This window comes from Astyanax mexicanus, chromosome 23, assembly GCF_023375975.1.
Source record: "Astyanax mexicanus isolate ESR-SI-001 chromosome 23, AstMex3_surface, whole genome shotgun sequence".
NCBI lineage: Eukaryota > Metazoa > Chordata > Actinopteri > Characiformes > Acestrorhamphidae > Astyanax > Astyanax mexicanus.
The window spans coordinates 31,728,834-31,745,975 of NC_064430.1; the positions used below are offsets into that span (position 1 = coordinate 31,728,834).

The following is a 17,142-nucleotide window of genomic DNA, read 5'->3' on the forward strand; positions in this document are numbered from 1 at the left end:
TATAGAACTACAAAGTGTAATACGTCATACCTGAAACTGAGTGTAGGACCAGGGAGGGGAACCAATAATGCAGAGGCCAGGTCACCAGGCATCACCTCGTGATAATAGGGACATGCACTTAGACAGCTGCACCACCTGGATGTCTCTGTTTGGTTTTTAAACTCTTTAAATTCTTTCACATTTCATTCATGTGACGAGGACATACCTACATCTGTACTGCATGTTTTTCTACATTTTCTTCTGAACATAAAACCAAATCTAATCAAACACACCAGCATTGAGTTCATCAGTGCAGAACAGGGGAATTTTGTTATGATGTAAGTGGGGAGGTATGTGTTTTCCGGCTGTCCAGATTACAGTAAAAGATAAGAAAAGAAATAAAACACTTACAGAGCGTGAAGCGTCCTTCGTGGTCTTCTCTTTCTGTCCATTTGGAATGTCGTCAGTGCGCAGAGTCAGTCTGAGCCTCCTGACCTCCCTCTAAAAGGTTCACACAACAAGCATACATTTATTATATATTATACACAGTCAATGTCCAGTCAATTCTAACACTCCTAAATCCTATCTAAGATTAGTGAGCAAATTCATAAGCAAAGCTTAATTTAAATTTGCATAGTCTATTTTACACTCTATAAATCTTTAAAAACCTATACATATTTAATTTCAGCTACAGAACTGTAAATAGACAGACAGAGACTGGATCCTGAACTAAACATATGCATCCAGTACCTGAAAACAACAAAATAAGACAAATACACACAGAAAACACACAAGAAGAATAGACAATTATACAAAGAGATTTGGTAGAACAGTGCAGTAGATGGACCAATACTTTAACTTAACAGCCGTGCTGAACTTGTCAAGAGTTAATTGCTTGAAGTTCTTGTCTCTTAATGTTTAGTTTGAGAGCATCAGTTGTAAAGTTGTGAAGAGTAGAGTTGGTATACAGTGAATAGCACTATTTGAGTTTTAATTAATTAATAATATTAATCGATATTATGGCACATATTATGAACTACTCAAGTAAAGAAAATAAATACTTTAAGAAATCAGTAGATCAGTCGATCCAAAAAAATCAAGAACTTTCAAAGTACCCTCAAGTGCAGTGGCAAAGACAGTCAAAAACATTATGATGAAACTGGCTCTCATCAGAAAAGCCCCAGGAAACAAAAAGCAAGAATTTCCTCTATTACACAGGATAAGTTCATCAGAGTTACCAGCCTCAGAAACCACAAGGTAACAAGCTTCACAGATAAGAGAACCTATTTTTGGTATTTTGTTTTTTTAACACTTTTAAGTTACTACACAATTCCTTATGTGTTCCTTCACAGTCTGAATGACTATGTAGGAAAATAACACAATAATTTGATTAGAAGGTATGCCAAAACTTTTGACTGGTACTGTACATATGCATGTACACCCACAGTAATATTAAAAAAAAATGTAACACCTTTCAATTTTTTTACATATTTATGCATATGGACACTTTAACCATGTGTAGGAATGGATGTATTATATTTAAACAAATAAAAATAAAGAAATATTCTAAAGCAGCATCCTTTCCCCAACGGAAGGAGTTAAAAAGGCTGATTGCTCTGGGGAAAAATGATCTCCTCAGTCTGTGGGTTGAGCAGCTCCGAGAACTAAACAGATGCAGTGGGTGACTATCACTGTTTATGATGGAAAGCAGTTTGTCCAAAGTCCTCAATATATTTCCAAAGAATTGGGGTCACACCTGCTAATAAATGCATTTAGCTACTCTAAGCTGCATAGAGTATTGAAATTGACACCACTAATATAAATAAAATTGCATTTTACATTGCTTACATTAATTTTTTTATTTACATTTAAATATTAACTAAACAAATTGCGTTTTAAGAAGATCAAAAGCAGTTAATCACAGAATATTGACGTGATTAATCGGATTTAATTTTTTAATCGATTGATCCCACTAATATACATACAGGGGTTGGACAATGAAACTGAACCACCTGTCATTTTAGTGTGGGAGGTTTCATGGCTAAATTGGGGCAGTCTTCATTAATTGCACATTGCACCAGTAAGAGCAGAGTGTGAAGGTTCAATTAGCAGGGTAAGAGCACAGTTCTGCTCTAAATATTGCAATGCACACAACATTATGGGCGACATACCAGAGTGCAAAAGAGGACAAATTGTTGGTGCACATCTTGCTGGAGCATCTGTGACCAAGACAGCAAGTCTTTGCGATGCATCAAGAGCCACGGTATCCAGGGTAATATCAGCATACCACCAAGAAGGACCAAACACATCCAACAGGATTAACTGTGGACACTGTAAGAGGAAGCTGTCTGAAAGGGATGTTCGGGTGCTAACCTGGATTATATACAAAAAACATAAAACCACGGCTGCTCAAATCACGCAGAATTCAATGTGCACCTCAACTCTCCTGTTTCTACCAGAACTGAGGGTTAGGTGGTAAGCCAAAAAAAAAAGCATGAACCTATTGGTACCATGCCTACTGCAAGGTGTGTGGTATAAGGAGGGGTACAAATCCCCTCCCCAACACTGAGCTGTGAAGCAGTGGAACTGTGATTTCTCGAAAGACGATGCTTCATCTAACATTCAAATCCTCACAGCAATGCCTAAAACCCCAAACTCTAGGAAGTCTAGGAAGTCTAACCTGGACAGTGGAGAGATTTATTCTAACAAATGCAGACTAACTCTTTTCTCTCTTTCTGTTTAAACACTTGTGTGTCCATATCATGCATGTTGGAAGGTTAAATGGTTATGTCAGTAATTTTATAATGCACAAATGTTCCACTGTATCAACGTTAATTGTTGAAATGCTTTGGAATGAAAAGCCCTTTTAGGTTGCATAATATTCCTTCAGCTGAATTCAATACAGGTCTGAGTCACTTACTGAGAATATAATCTAAATAAGACATCAGAGATGTTCCAGTTAAAATATGGCCTCATTATGGCCCATTGCATTTTGACATTGAAGCACCTCAGAATATCATATGTTTAAGTGATATCATATCAAAGAGAGATTTGTATTGGAAACTATGAGTTCACCGAGTTATAGAGAATCTAGATATCTGATGATGTTTCACTTTGATTACAGTGTTTACGAAACTGTAAACGACTGTAAAACCTCTGGAACTACTTTAGAAATGTCAGTGTGTTGCATGAAAAAGCTAAGAAATACAATATGATAAATATATACAGGATATCTACTAAAGACCGGAGGACAGCTGTGTGGATTTGATTGTGTTCAGTGACAAAAGTGTTCGGAAGGTCAGGATCATGAAAAATCACCACAACCTGCCTCAACTTCAAGGCACTGTGATTCTGCGCTATTCGATATATTGCAAAACAATTCTCTACAATACTTCACAGCAAAAAAAATTGAATATCATTAAAAAGTTACTTAATTTATGTAATCCATTATATTATATAGATGTATTACACACAGTGTGAACTATTTTAAGTGTTTATTTCTTTTATTGTTGATGATTATGGCTTACAGCCAATAAAAACCCAATGACATGACTCTCCAAACCATCACTGATCATCAGTAAATTTTACATTTCATTTTCATTTGTAAAGCAGAGTCTGGAGGAAGAGTGGAGAGACACACAGTCCAAACTGCTTGAGGTCTAGTGTGAAGTTTCCACCAATCAGTGATGGTTTGGATAAAGAGACATGCCATCTGCTGGTGTTGATCCACTGTCTTTTATTATCAAGTCTAAAGTCAGTGCAGTTTTGTTTTCCCACAAAATCTTACAGCACTTCATGCTTCCCTCTGCTGATAACATTTATAGAGATGCAGATTTCATTTTCCAGCAGGACTTGGCACACTGCCCACACTGCCAAAAGTACCAATTGGTCCTATACAACATTCTAATTGTCTGGGACAGCCATAATCATCAACAATAACAGAAATAAACGCATAAAAAAGATCACTCTGTGTGTAAAACATCTATATAATATATGAGTTTCACATTTTGAAATGAATTACTGAAAAAAGTAACTTTAATTTTTTACACCTAATTTAACACCATGTATCGATAATATATTGCAAATGAAAATGATAAGATGTATCGCAATATCAACATTTTGTCCCACAGCCATTCCAGAGAACACTGTTCCACTGCTCCACAGCCTAATACTAATCAGTAACCATAATCATTTTATTAAGTAATTCATAAATACATTTGCTTTTGTCTCTATTCTTTATCTGTTATTAGGCATGGGACCAATATTTTCTTGTTTATCTACTCCAAAGAGTCAAATTCTATTGGCAGTACTTCTCTTCATTATTTAGACAAGCTGTATATGTGCACTGCACATCTATGCCTGCAAAAGGTGCAACTTAAAGTAGTATAACAGCCCACTGCACACCATCACTCAGGTTTGTGAACGGTGGAGTGAGTGAATGCTGGTGTTTCAGGGTGCCTCTGTGTTTGTGTTTTCTTCTGGATCTCTCCTTTAGTTGGGCTGTTTTACTCAAATCTGCCGGAGTTATTAGATAATCACACTCTGATAATGTTTTATATTGTCTTTTCTCCATAAATCCAGTCAAAACTAATTATACAGTCATATGAAAAAGTTTGGGCACCCCTATTAATCTTAATCATTTTTAGTTCTAAATATTTGGGAGTTTGCAGCAGCCATTTCAGTTTGATATATCTAATAACTGATGGACACAGTAATATTTCAGGATTGAAACAGAAAATGTGCAATATGCATTAAACCAAAATTTGACCGGTGCAAAAGTATGAGCACCCTTATCATTTTATTGATTTGAATACTCCTAACTACTTTTTACTGACTTACTGAAGCACAAAATTGGTTTGGTAACCTCATTGAGCTTTGAACTTCATAGCCAGGTGTATCCAATCATGAGAAAAGGTATTTAAGGTGGCCAATTGCAAGTTGTTCTCCTATTTGAATCTCCTCTGAAGAGTGGCATCATGGGCTCATCAAAACAAAAAACAACTCCCAAATGATCTAAAAACAAAGATTGTTCAACATAGTTGTTCAGGGGAAGGATACAAAAAGTTGTCTCAGAGATTTAACCTGTCAGTTTCCACTGTGAGGAACATAGTAAGGAAATGGAAGAGCACAGGGACAGTTCTTGTTAAGCCCAGAAGTGGCAGGCCAAGAAAAATATCAGAAAGGCAGAGATGAAGAATGGTGAGAACAGTCAAGGACAATCCACAGACCACCTCCAAAGAGCTGCAGCATCATCTTGCTGCAGATGGTGTCACTGTGCATCGGTCAACAATACAGCGCACTTTACACAAGGAGAAGCTGTATGGGAGAGTGATGCGAAAGAAGCCATTTCTGCAAGCACGCCACAAACAGAGTCGCCTTCTCTGCCTTTCTGATATTTTTCTTGACCTGCCACTTCTGGGCTTAACAAGAACTGTCCTTGTGGTCTTCCATTTCCTTACTATGTTCCTAGTGGTCACCTCTGGTCTGGCCCGACTGATGGAAGTTTCCCCATCACTCACCACAGACCAGCTGCCCACTGCCCAGTTTTTGCCCCCTGTCTCGGTCTAGTTGCTCACTCTCTATTACCAAATACAATCAAGTTTATATAAACTCTATCTGCTTCCATTGCTGGTGTAGCTATTCACCTGAATATATTACATATGCAGATATTCATGTGGATGTATAATGACTTTTTAACATTCATTTAAAAGATGTCTGATCAGAGGAGAATGGATCCCCCCTTATATATTAGCCTTGATAGTACATGTGATAAGGTACATGTGAGTCCCAGTGTTTCTTCCTCCTCCAGCTCTGAGGGACTGTTTCCCTGCCTCCATTACTCACTGGGGTTCTATATTGTATGTTTACAGTTTTTCTCAATTGGTTTGGTACATTTCTCAGATCAGAACTGAAATTCAATCTCCATGTCTCCGTGTCATTTGTGCACATCACAATTGCATTTCTCATTGTGTTTCTCATATTGCAAATGTGTTTGTCATTCATGCAAATAGACATGTACAATTTTCAGTTGTTTTTTGCATTATCCATTGCTTCTGTCGTGCTCATCAAAATGTGTTGTACTGAATATCCATGCAATTGTCTCACCCTCCAAAACATTTAGGCTTTAGGTCATTGCCTACTTCATTACATGCAAAAGTGCTGAACATGTTATCATAATCTCTCAGGCATAATTTATACATTTCTATAAAACTCTGTTGGTTAAGTTGGTAAAATCCTGGTCTTAGACTGGCTGGAAGCTGGTCGCCGGGTGCAGCCAAATATTGAAAAAACAATGATCGTTCAAAAGCATTGCAGGGGATGATATTCAGTGTAATGTGAATGAAAACATGTGGCCCAACAAAGAGGAGAGTCAGAATGCATAAAAAAGAAAGAAATATAATTTCTTAAGTTGCTGTCTCAGGTTGTTTAGAGTAAGTAAAGTAGTTTGTTCTTTGTGTTGTGTACAGAGTGCTGTCAAACAGCTGTCTGTCTTTCCTAAATTTTTGTCAGATTTTTTGTCAACAAATTGCAGTGCAAACAATACAGTAAAAGAATATTACTCAAAAGGTTTGATTACAGTCCAATTTCTTGCTGTCAGTCTCCCACATACAGTCATGATTAACTATGTTTTGTGTAAGTTTGTATTTTGTGTGTGACACATGCAGTTTTAATTGATTTGACTTCAATCAAAAGCTTGTTTTCATCACAATATACTCCAGACAAACCAAGTCTCCCTGAAGCTGCGGGAGTCTCCCACATTTCGGTAGTGGCTCCCTGATGCCCGCGAGTCATATGGTCTCCCGGAATTCAGAACGAGCGCCCCAAACGCGCACACAGGCCACAGACTTTTATTCTCTAATGTCGTGTGGGAAGGAGAGAGAGAAAACAGAGAGGGTTCTGATTGGCCTGTTCTCTGCAAAGAGTCTGTGAGACAGCCAATCAGTTTTTAGTGTGGGCGGGTAGTGTTTTTCCCCCCTCCCGGACGGGATTTTGTTCAGTGAGTGAGAGAAAGCAGATCAGGGCGGAGGCAATATTAATAATTATTGTAATATGATATGAAATGTTTTTGGTGTTGAGCAATTTTTTGTGATATTGTAACTGTCAATTTTTGTCAAATAAAGGCTTTTTTTCCAAAAAAAAAAAAAAAAGGAAAGCAGAGGCAGGGCCTTCCAAAAAGAAAAAGATTAAAATTAATTAATATAAAAGTAAAGTTTCGTTATCCTTTGGTGTGTGTGCAAGTTTTTTTTTGTTTTGTTTTTTTTTTGGCGGGGGAGGGGGGGGGATAACCTCCCTGAAATCAACTTTTGCAACTTGGGATGTCTGTATACTCACACTGTACACTGTTGACAACATGACTAAGTGTTTTGACTGCCTTGTTCAGAGGCAATGACACACAGACTAGACATTCTGATGCCACTGACAAGTTGATTGAAATAAAAATTTGCTTTTAAAGCAAAAACAAAGAATTCTGAGGGAGCTACGAGCTAGGAGCTACAGATATTTCATTGAGTTTAGCTGTTTGCACTGACTGTTTTGAGAAAACTTGTTGTGAGAAAAACTGTAATATTTTCTCTCATTCTGTGTGATGCTAACACAAGAAGAATAAGAATCTGAATGTAGCTGACACTAAACTGAGCCTGGGGGTAATTGAAGAGAAGGGAAAGTCAGTGAAGGCTCTTGTTTGTCTAGATTGGAGTCGGGCCATTGTTTACATGTTTGAGATGCCCGGTCTGACAGGAAATTGGGGAGTCATGAGCAGCGAGGAAACCCGGCCTTTCAGAAAAATGATGCATCTTCACTAATTATCATAGCACTGATTAACAGAACTGACATCAGACACTCTGTACAGTGTGCTGTGCTGTTCTGAGAAAGATGAGAAAGATACGGGTATGAAATTAATCAAGCTGCTGGGAACTGGACGGCCGCTGTATGCAACACTTTGTGGTGCATACAAATTCCACCTATTATGCAAATAAATTGTGGATTCACATGTGCAGCGCTGCAGCTGATACATGTCAAAAACACGATTATCACTGCAGACATCAGGACAACTGAAACCAAATGACCCTAAAGAATGGCATTCAGGAAATGACTGTTTCACATCCAAAAATTATTAAAACAAAACCTATTGACTGACAGTGTTCAAATCTACATCAGTGATTCATAGTTAGAGAATCACAATTAGGAAATGACAATTGCTGTCATATTTGCAAATTTTGATTTGTCGTATACTGTATGTCACAAACTGAATGTCATAGAACTAATAAATTAAATGTTACTGTTATTTAAAAAATAATAATGTTACAGTAGAAACTGAATAAAGTAATGCACAGTAAATACCAAACATGGCACAGTAGATCCTATACACAGCTCTGGGGAAAAAAATAAGAGATTGCTTAAAAATGATACATTTCTTTGATTTTACCAAATTGAAAACCTCTGCAATACAATAAAAAGGAAGATGGACCAAACCAAGCTGAACTGCTTGAATTTTTGCACCAGGAGTAAAGGCATAAAGTTATCCAAAAGCAGTGTGTAAGACTGGTGGAGGAGAACATGATGCCAAGATGCATGAAAACTGAGATATAAAAACAGGGTCGTTTCACCATATATTGATTTCTGAACTCTCAAAACTTTATGAATATGAACTTGTTTTCTTTGCATTATTTTTAGGTCTGAAAGCTCTTCATCTTTTTTGTTATTTCAGCCATTTCTCATTTTCTGCAGATAAATGCTCTAAATGACAATATTTTTATTTGGAATTTGGGAGAAATGTTGTCTATAGTTTATAGCATTAAACAACATAGCACTTTATAATTTATTAATGCTAATGATGGAATGTTGTAATAATTTTACAACATTCATAGTATATTCATATACATTAGAGAAGATAATGTGCTACTTTGGAAGACACCCAATAATGCATAGTGAAAAAAGGATAGATTACAGTAGGTAGTGATTAATTCATCACTGTTTCTGAATGTCATTTTAGATAATGCACAATTTATAGTAGATACAGAATAATAGTATACACTAGACAATTCATAATATATACACTGAATTAAAATATGGCAGCTCTTTAAACTGTGGACAAATTTCATAATAAATGAACCAGTAAAAATGCAACAAAAAGACTTAAAATAAAACTTTTTTTAAAACAACTTTCATTGCATTATAAAACATGACATTATCTTAATTCTCGTGATCACAATTAAAGTGCATCAGTAGCAACAAATTCTTATAAACTACAAATATACATCACGCGCCCATACTGAGTACAGTGACTTCATTAGGCATTGATGGTATCCTCAATATGCTCAAAATGTATACTGTCAATGCGCTAAGAAACTTTATTATAATATAATAAAATATTGTTGCATTGCCCACCTCTAAGCCAAAGCCATTTTCAGATGTAGAAAAATATAAAAGAGAGTATATAAGTATATAAGAGTATAAAATAATACATTATCTTTATTTTTTTAAATAATGCAGTCAGTGTTTTTTCATAAATGACTCTGAATTGTGAAAGAGTTCATGACACACTGAATCACTTCCTCTATAATCGTGAATCCCTTATCTTTATGTGTTTTATATACACCAATATACAGAACTGGGTCTGGTGATAAAAGTCTTTTGATCATTGTCTTTTGGATGACGTATGAATATGATTCTAAACTGAGCGCAGTTAGCTGATTAGCCAGGAGCCAGGCTCTCAGCAGCCGCTGACTGAAGCTGCACTCAATTCAATGCCCTGCGCTGATAAAATAAACATGACATGGCTCTGGCCCTCACAGAGACAGCTCTTATTACATACCCCCCTCACCCCACACCCCCCACACACACACACACACACACTTCCCAGTGCTAAAGATATCCCTGGATGAGCGGAGGACGCTGAGGGTGATTAGCAGTGATGGGAACAGGCTATTAAACTCTGAGTGTGAGAGATGGACAGGGTGGTCAGAGCATTGAGAAAACAGCCTACAGGACAAACCAACACACCAACCCCAGCACAAGCTGGACCAGGACCCGGAGCAGAAAGACAGTGAAAGAGTGGGAGAGAGGGGGGACAGAAGGGGCTACGCCATTGTTTAAGAGATTTAACCGGTCAGTGGAACCGGAAAGTAGGGAAGTGTGAGCAGTAAGGAAACCTGACCTCAAAAACAAGACACATCAAAGCTCACAGCAAACTTTTACAGCACTGAACTGTGCAATCATTTTACACCATAAACTCTTAGCATTAAATCTCCATTCCAAATTCTTCATAGTAGTTTATAGCGGAATATAATCAAGAGGAAGATGGATGATCACAAGCCATCAAACCAAACTGAACTGCTTGAATTTTTGCACCAGGAGTAAAGCAGCATAAAGTTATCCAAAAGCAGTGTGTAAGACTGGTGGAGGAAAACATGATGTCAAGATGCATGAAAACTGTGATTAAAAACCAGGGTTATTCCACCAAATATTGATTTCTTAACTACTCGTAAAACTTTATGAATATGAACTTGTTTTCTTTGCATTATTTAAGGTCTGAAAGCTCTGCATCTTTTTTGTTATTTTAGCAATTTCTCAAATCTTTGCTCTAATCTTCTCTCTAAATGCTCTAAATGACAATATTTTTTATTTGGAATTTGGAAAAAATGTTGTCTATAGTTTATAGAATAAACAATGTTCATTTTGCTCAAACATAAACCTATAAATAGCAAAATCAGAGAAACTGATTCAGAAACTGAAACTGTTCTCTTAATTTTTTCAGGAGCTGTACATTCTCATTACTTCATAACGTTTGTGCATCCTGTTTGATGCAAGATAATACAACTTATTATTAATAATTACTCATATAATACTTATTTTGGCTCACACTTCATTGAAGGTAGAGAGTAAATATTGAATAATTGATAGTAGTAGTAGTAGTAGATACTGAATAGGCCTTAGAACAAATTCACCCATAGTAGACAATTAACCATTATTACCAAATGCAGAGTATTTCATAGGACAAGCTGAATGATTCCTAATAGATATTAAATTGCTCAAGTATACAGTCAATATTTTCTTTTTAAATACTTAATATATTATAGTAGATACTAAATGAAAATTGAGTAGCTACTGAAAAATTCATACCAGACGCTAAATATGACTAAGTACGCCACAGTAGAAACTTAATAGTTTATAGTACATATTAAATTCACTATTTTAGGCATTAATTGTCTCATTGCTGACACTAAAGATGTCATAGTAGACAGACATTTAATAGCAGATACTAAATAATTTATGACAGTGAATATTTCACAGTAAACACTAGTTATAGTCATATAGATACTAAACAATACCTAGTAAATACTGAATAAATCATTAACACTAAATAATTGCATTACTAAATAATGCAGATTGATTATAAAATTTGAAAATAAGTTTTATAGCATCAAGTACTTTCCAGTTACTCTTTTTGTAGTAGTTAAGCATTTTGATGTAGTAATTAATATGTTTACAGTTTAGAGGCTTTTTACACCATTTTCCTTAAATAAAATAAACCTATAACACTTATAACTGTGAATTGCTTTACCAATATTAACAATATTACAGCCTGAAATAAAATAAGCATTAGTCTGTATATAATAATTTAATACAACCAACCTACAGACAGCTCCTGTCATAATAAGCTGTTGACACTGTCATAGTAAGTGTGTGTGTGTGTGTGTGTTCATTAGCACCGTCCTTCTTACCTCATTTCCCTGATCCAGAGAGGCTGTGGTAGTGACCGAACCAGCTGTGCCGTTTCTCAGCATGTCTCCCTCTTAATGTCCCCTTCGGTCCACAACACACACTCTCACACACTCCGTGTCACCACCGGCTCCCCCTGCTGTGGGTGACTGTCCACTGAAGGAGTGACTGATTGTGTGTGTGTGTTTGTATATGTGTGTGTGAGAGGGGAAGAGCTAAAGACAGAGGAAAAAAAAGTGTTCCCCTCCGAGCAACAGGCCTGTTAGAATTCCTTCCTCCGGATGATAGGACCAGGCGAGAGACAAACAGAGAATTAGAGAGAGAGAAATACAGAGAAAGAGAGAGATTGAAGTATTCCAGTGTGCACAGAACAGAGTGTAAAGCAATACTGCACTGTGTAGAGAAGTGATAGAGTTACACACACACACACATAAGCACACATGCACACCCACTGACAGGCTCCTCCTGACTGAGAGAGAGAGAGAGAGAGAGAGAGAGAGAGAGAGAGAGAGAGAGAGAGAGAGAGAGAGAGAGCAAGAGAGTCAGTAACATCTCATGGCATTTTTATTATTATTTTTTCTCTATTAGTATAAATACCAAAATTTTACTTTTCTTTTATTGTTGCTGAAACAGTTTTATATTCACATGAGACAGACATAGAGAAAAAGTGAAGAGACAAAGAGAGAGAGAGAGAGAGAGAGAGAGAGAGAGAGAGAGAAAGAGAGAGAGAATCAGTGGTGGTGAGAAAGTGATAGAATTAGAAAAAGAGTGAAATTGTTACAGAGAGAGAGAGAGAGAGAGAGAGAGAAAGAGAGAGAGGAACATAGATAGGCAGGCTCTAGTTAAAGGCAGGCTCTAGGGTTAAATGTTCTGTACAACATCTTGCAGCAAATGTACCCACAGGTTGTTATAGCTGGGCCTGTAGATTCTGCTCTATGCTTGTAGGTTACTGAAGCTGCTCCCATAAATACTGGATTTTTATATATCTGGCACCTGTGTGTAGGTGAGAATTATCCTGCTGAAAAATTCCAGCTAGAAGCCATGCGAGGAAACACATCTGGCTGCACTATGTCCTGTACACAATGGTTTTCCAATTCATCTTCATCATCAGAAGTAGGGGCAGTGTGTCGCTCTGCAGCCATGGCAGAATTAAAGCATTTAACACAAAGCCACCACACTCAAACCTGACAGTTTCACTCTGTGGCAGTGCAGGTTACTTAATCACATAATTACTGCTCCTAACTTCTCCTAACAGCTTTGTCAGATTGGCCTAAATGGCGGGCAATTTGTCGAAGAGACCATCCAGCTTCTCTCAGTCCAATGATGCAACTCTCCTTAAATCTGTGTACTGGGCAATGTCTTTATGAAAAGGCATGTGTAGCAGGCAGTCAACTCTCACCAGGAGGTACACTACCTAAAAGTAGTCTCAGATTCTTTATTAAAGGGCAGCAGAAGAAGAAATTTTGCGCCATCTTGGACCTTGGACCTTTTGTCCACGATACACCCACAAACTTAAATGTATTTTATATTACTGTTTAATCACTAATGTTCTTTACAAGTACTCAGAACATACTGCTAATAAAATACACACAGGTGGGCTCTATTTTCTATTAATACCACACTTTATACAACTTTTTAAAAATTTATATTCTTTTTGTATCACATAAAATCCCCAAAAAGTACATTTTAGTTTGTGAGTGTAAAAAGGAAAAATGTGGAAAAGCTCAAGGAGAATAAATCCGTTTACAAGGCTGGCTGTAGGTAGGTAGGTAGGTAAAACAGGTGTAGAGAGACAGCTATGTGGGCGTGGCCTCTGGATGGACCTGTCTGGCCACATTTCTCTGACTGGGATCCTCCCTCTGCCTGCAGCTCTCAGGACTTTCACTGCTGCTCCTGATCGGGAGGAGCTCAACCACCAACACACCCAACACACACACCCAGCCCGGAGTGTGTTTGTTTATGTGTGTGTGTGTGTGTGTGTGTGTGTGTGTGTAACCCAAAGAGAGAGAGCAGAGAGATGAACACTAATGCTAACCATACATAATTTTGAAAAGACTCAGTATCTACTACTTGAAAAGACCTCTCATATCTAAAGACAAGTCACAGATTTTTTAGTCACAGGCTAAAAAGACCCTCCACAGCTCCACCAGTTTCTCCTCCTTTTTTACACTCCAGGAGAACCGTGGTTTCCAAGCCATCGCTGGAGTCTCATCCATGTCCAGCTCCTATTGGTTGTTGACACAGTTACTGGCACTATTTGCGTGAGCCAAGTCTTAAGACCTATGATACAATTAAACACGCTCTTCAATCTCAACCTTCTTATACTGAACCATCGAGATGACGCGACCGCAACTCGACACTCAAGACTCACATTTGTCTGGGACAGTAAAATCGCCTAAAAATACCTAAAATTCAGCATAATTTGGCAAAAATTTGGCAAATTTCATACACAGATCCCAAATCATGAAACACTTGTTTGAAAAATATACCGTACCAGTCAAAAATCTGGAAACGTTTTCTTATTCAATGTTTTTTGTTTGTCTTATTAAAGTTTTTTTTATGTAATTTTAATTATTTTTTTTTCTTTAATCTATTTTCTATACTGTACATTAATATTAAAGATATATGAAATTACACATATGGAATTATGTAGTTAAAAAGTAAAAAAGTGTATGTCCTCCACATTGTATTGCAATGGTTGTTATTATACTGATTTGGCAACATTATCACTAGATTTAGGTCAATAAAACAGAGAGAGAGAGAGAGAGAGAGAGTGTGTGTGTGTATATGTGTGTTTGTGTGTGTGTGTGTGTGTGTGTGTGTGTGTGTGTGTGTGTGTGTGTGTGTGAGAGTGTGTGTGTGTGTGAGAGATAAAGAGAACACTACACCTGTTCTGCTGCTGCTGCTGCTGCTGATGGTGAAGGTAAAGCTCAGCTCAGTGCTGTGGAAACTCTCAGTGTTGGTGTGGAAGTTCAGCTTCAGCCCAACACCTAAACATTAGCAATCACATGACAGTGTCACATGACTGCAGATGATCTGGAATATAGGCCTTAATATACAAACATTATTTTACAGCTTAAATAAATTATAAAATTAGATGAAGTTAATTAGTGGGTCAATCTAGGTGAGGTAAATGTGCTGATTTAATGTTCACATTGACTTTTACTTAGATTTTAATGGAAATAACACCTGAATTATAAAAAAAAATTGCTCTCTTGAAGGTTAGAGAATCAGTGATTCCCTGAAGAATTGTGTTTAAAAAGATTAAACTGAGATATTCTGTACTGTAAAATACTTCTTCATTACACAAATGTAAAAGTAGATTAAATACTGTTTATTCTTCCATCTATAAAGCGTTGAAATGTTGATCTGCTTTGTCAGAATTAATAGATTTTATGTTGATTCAACATTATAATTTTATATGAGTATATTAAATGTTACTTATATTAAATATGTATAACTTTTATTATATATATATATATATATATATATATATATATATATATATATATATATATTTATATATATATGTATATATATATATATATATATATATATATATATATATATATATATATGTATATATATATATATATATATATATATATATATATATATATATATATATATATATATTTAATTATTATAGTGTGTACTGTGTTCTTGCCATTTAGAAGCTGTGCTATGAAATTAATTACATTTTGGGAGAAGGAATATGCCTGAGTTCCCCCCTTTAAATCTAACATCTTAAAAAGCTATTAAAATCTGAATCATAAAATAATTAGCATAGTAACATTTTATATATTACGATTTATTCTTTATAGTTCACCATTGCTGTTAAAATCTTGCTCAAGAAAATTGCAATTTTTTATTTTTCTGGTTAATGCAGTACATTGATAATCCAACAGGGGGCAGAAAACACATATCTGATTTTATTTAATTGTGAAATGTATTTTACTTATTTAATGTGTTTTATGCTTGTTATTGCTTAGATTACATATTTCTATTTTATTTTATTGCATATATATCTATATTATATATGGAACATTTGGCTATACAAAGGTAAGCTCTCCTTCAGACAATTATTATTATTATTATTATTAGTAGTAGTAGTAGTAGCAGCAGTAGTATCATTATTTGTGGGAAGCCCTTACACTTAGCAAAATACAATGAATAAATCTAAATCATATTTTGGAATGCATCTTTTAATGATGATGAAAAAACAACATTAAAACAAACTTTATTTATTTAAACTTTTACCTATTTATTTATTTTAACTTTTATTTGTTTGTTTGTTTATTTACACACATCGGTTAGTGTTGAAATGACATTAAACCAATATTTATTTAAAAGAATTGTTGGGGCTCTTTTACAGTCAAAATGTTTTTAGGTGAAAGTGAGCATAATTATTTAAATGTCTCTTTAAACACAGTAAAAACTACACAGTACAATTCACAATAGTAAAATCCAAACAATATACACATATTTAATGTAAGTAAAGTTTAACACATAAAACAATGTCCGAATTTTAGCTCTATCCAAAGCCTCTGAGACAGTTTTAAATGAGTACTGTTTAAAGGTTGTTTTTCCATCATCGCCATTATAACCAAAAAACACAATGTTTAATCTACATTTGTTCAAAACTCTTCATTTATAAAAAGTTTTCCGTAGCTGAAATGTCCCTGCCCTGAGCGTGACCGTGAGGTGTGATGTAGCCTCTGCATGAATGAATTAATGAGCTGTGAGATTTTGTTGACCTTCAGATCAGAAGATATCTGGTCCTGCACAGTACAGTTAATCATTTACTGAATCATCAAACACACTGAGCTGCAGAGCAGAGAAATGATTAACCAGCCTGTGTGCTGCTCTCTGTACTCACTTTCATTGAGTGACTTTACTCAGTGCAGTGCGCTGACTTTAATCCAGCATGAAACTGCAGTGTGTGTGGTGTTTACAGTCTGACATCAGTAATTATGGAGTGATAATCCAGTATGAATCTTCAGTGTCTGTGATTATCATATTCTGAAATCAGTAATCATGGAGTAGTGATGGACCTTTAATTAATTGAATAGATTATTTATTGATTAATTTTGCAGATTATTGCCATTTTTTAGATACTAGCAGGCCGATTATTTAATTAAAGCCTCAGTCTCCGCTCTGAGCAACTCTGTGTGTGTTCTGAGCGGCTAACGCTAATCGACTACTTTAGCTCAGCTAACGCTAAGTGTTGCTAAGTAGTCGATTAGCATTAGCCGAGCTGAGCTAAAGTAGTCGATTTGCGTTAGCCGAGCTGAGCTAAAGTAGTCGACTAGCGTTAGCCGAGCTGAGCTAAAGTAGTCGATTAGCGTTAGCCAAGCTGAGCTAAAGTAGTCGTTTAGCGTTAGTCGAACTGAGCCAAAGTAGTCGTTTAGCGTTAGCTGAGCTGAGCTAAAGTAGTCGGTT

The 17,142-nt window shown here is 36.1% G+C and overlaps 1 protein-coding gene across 2 annotated transcripts in view; it reads right to left on the reverse strand.

Annotated features, from left to right (window-relative positions):
- Window positions 1-14,668, reverse strand: part of myzap (myocardial zonula adherens protein) — a 61,599-nt gene extending 46,931 nt beyond the window's left edge. Inside the window, exons 1-3 of one of the 2 annotated variants that reach the window (XM_022670484.2) lie at window positions 14,589-14,668; window positions 11,703-12,169; window positions 391-480 (exon numbers count right to left, since the gene is read on the reverse strand). In XM_022670484.2, coding sequence (XP_022526205.2) covers window positions 391-480; window positions 11,703-11,765 — 153 coding nt within the window. In that variant the 5' untranslated portion in view covers window positions 11,766-12,169; window positions 14,589-14,668. The remainder of the gene's footprint in view (window positions 1-390; window positions 481-11,702; window positions 12,170-14,588) is intronic. The other variant, XM_022670483.2, reaches the window with a different exon arrangement.
- Window positions 14,669-17,142: the final 2,474 nt, after the last annotated feature.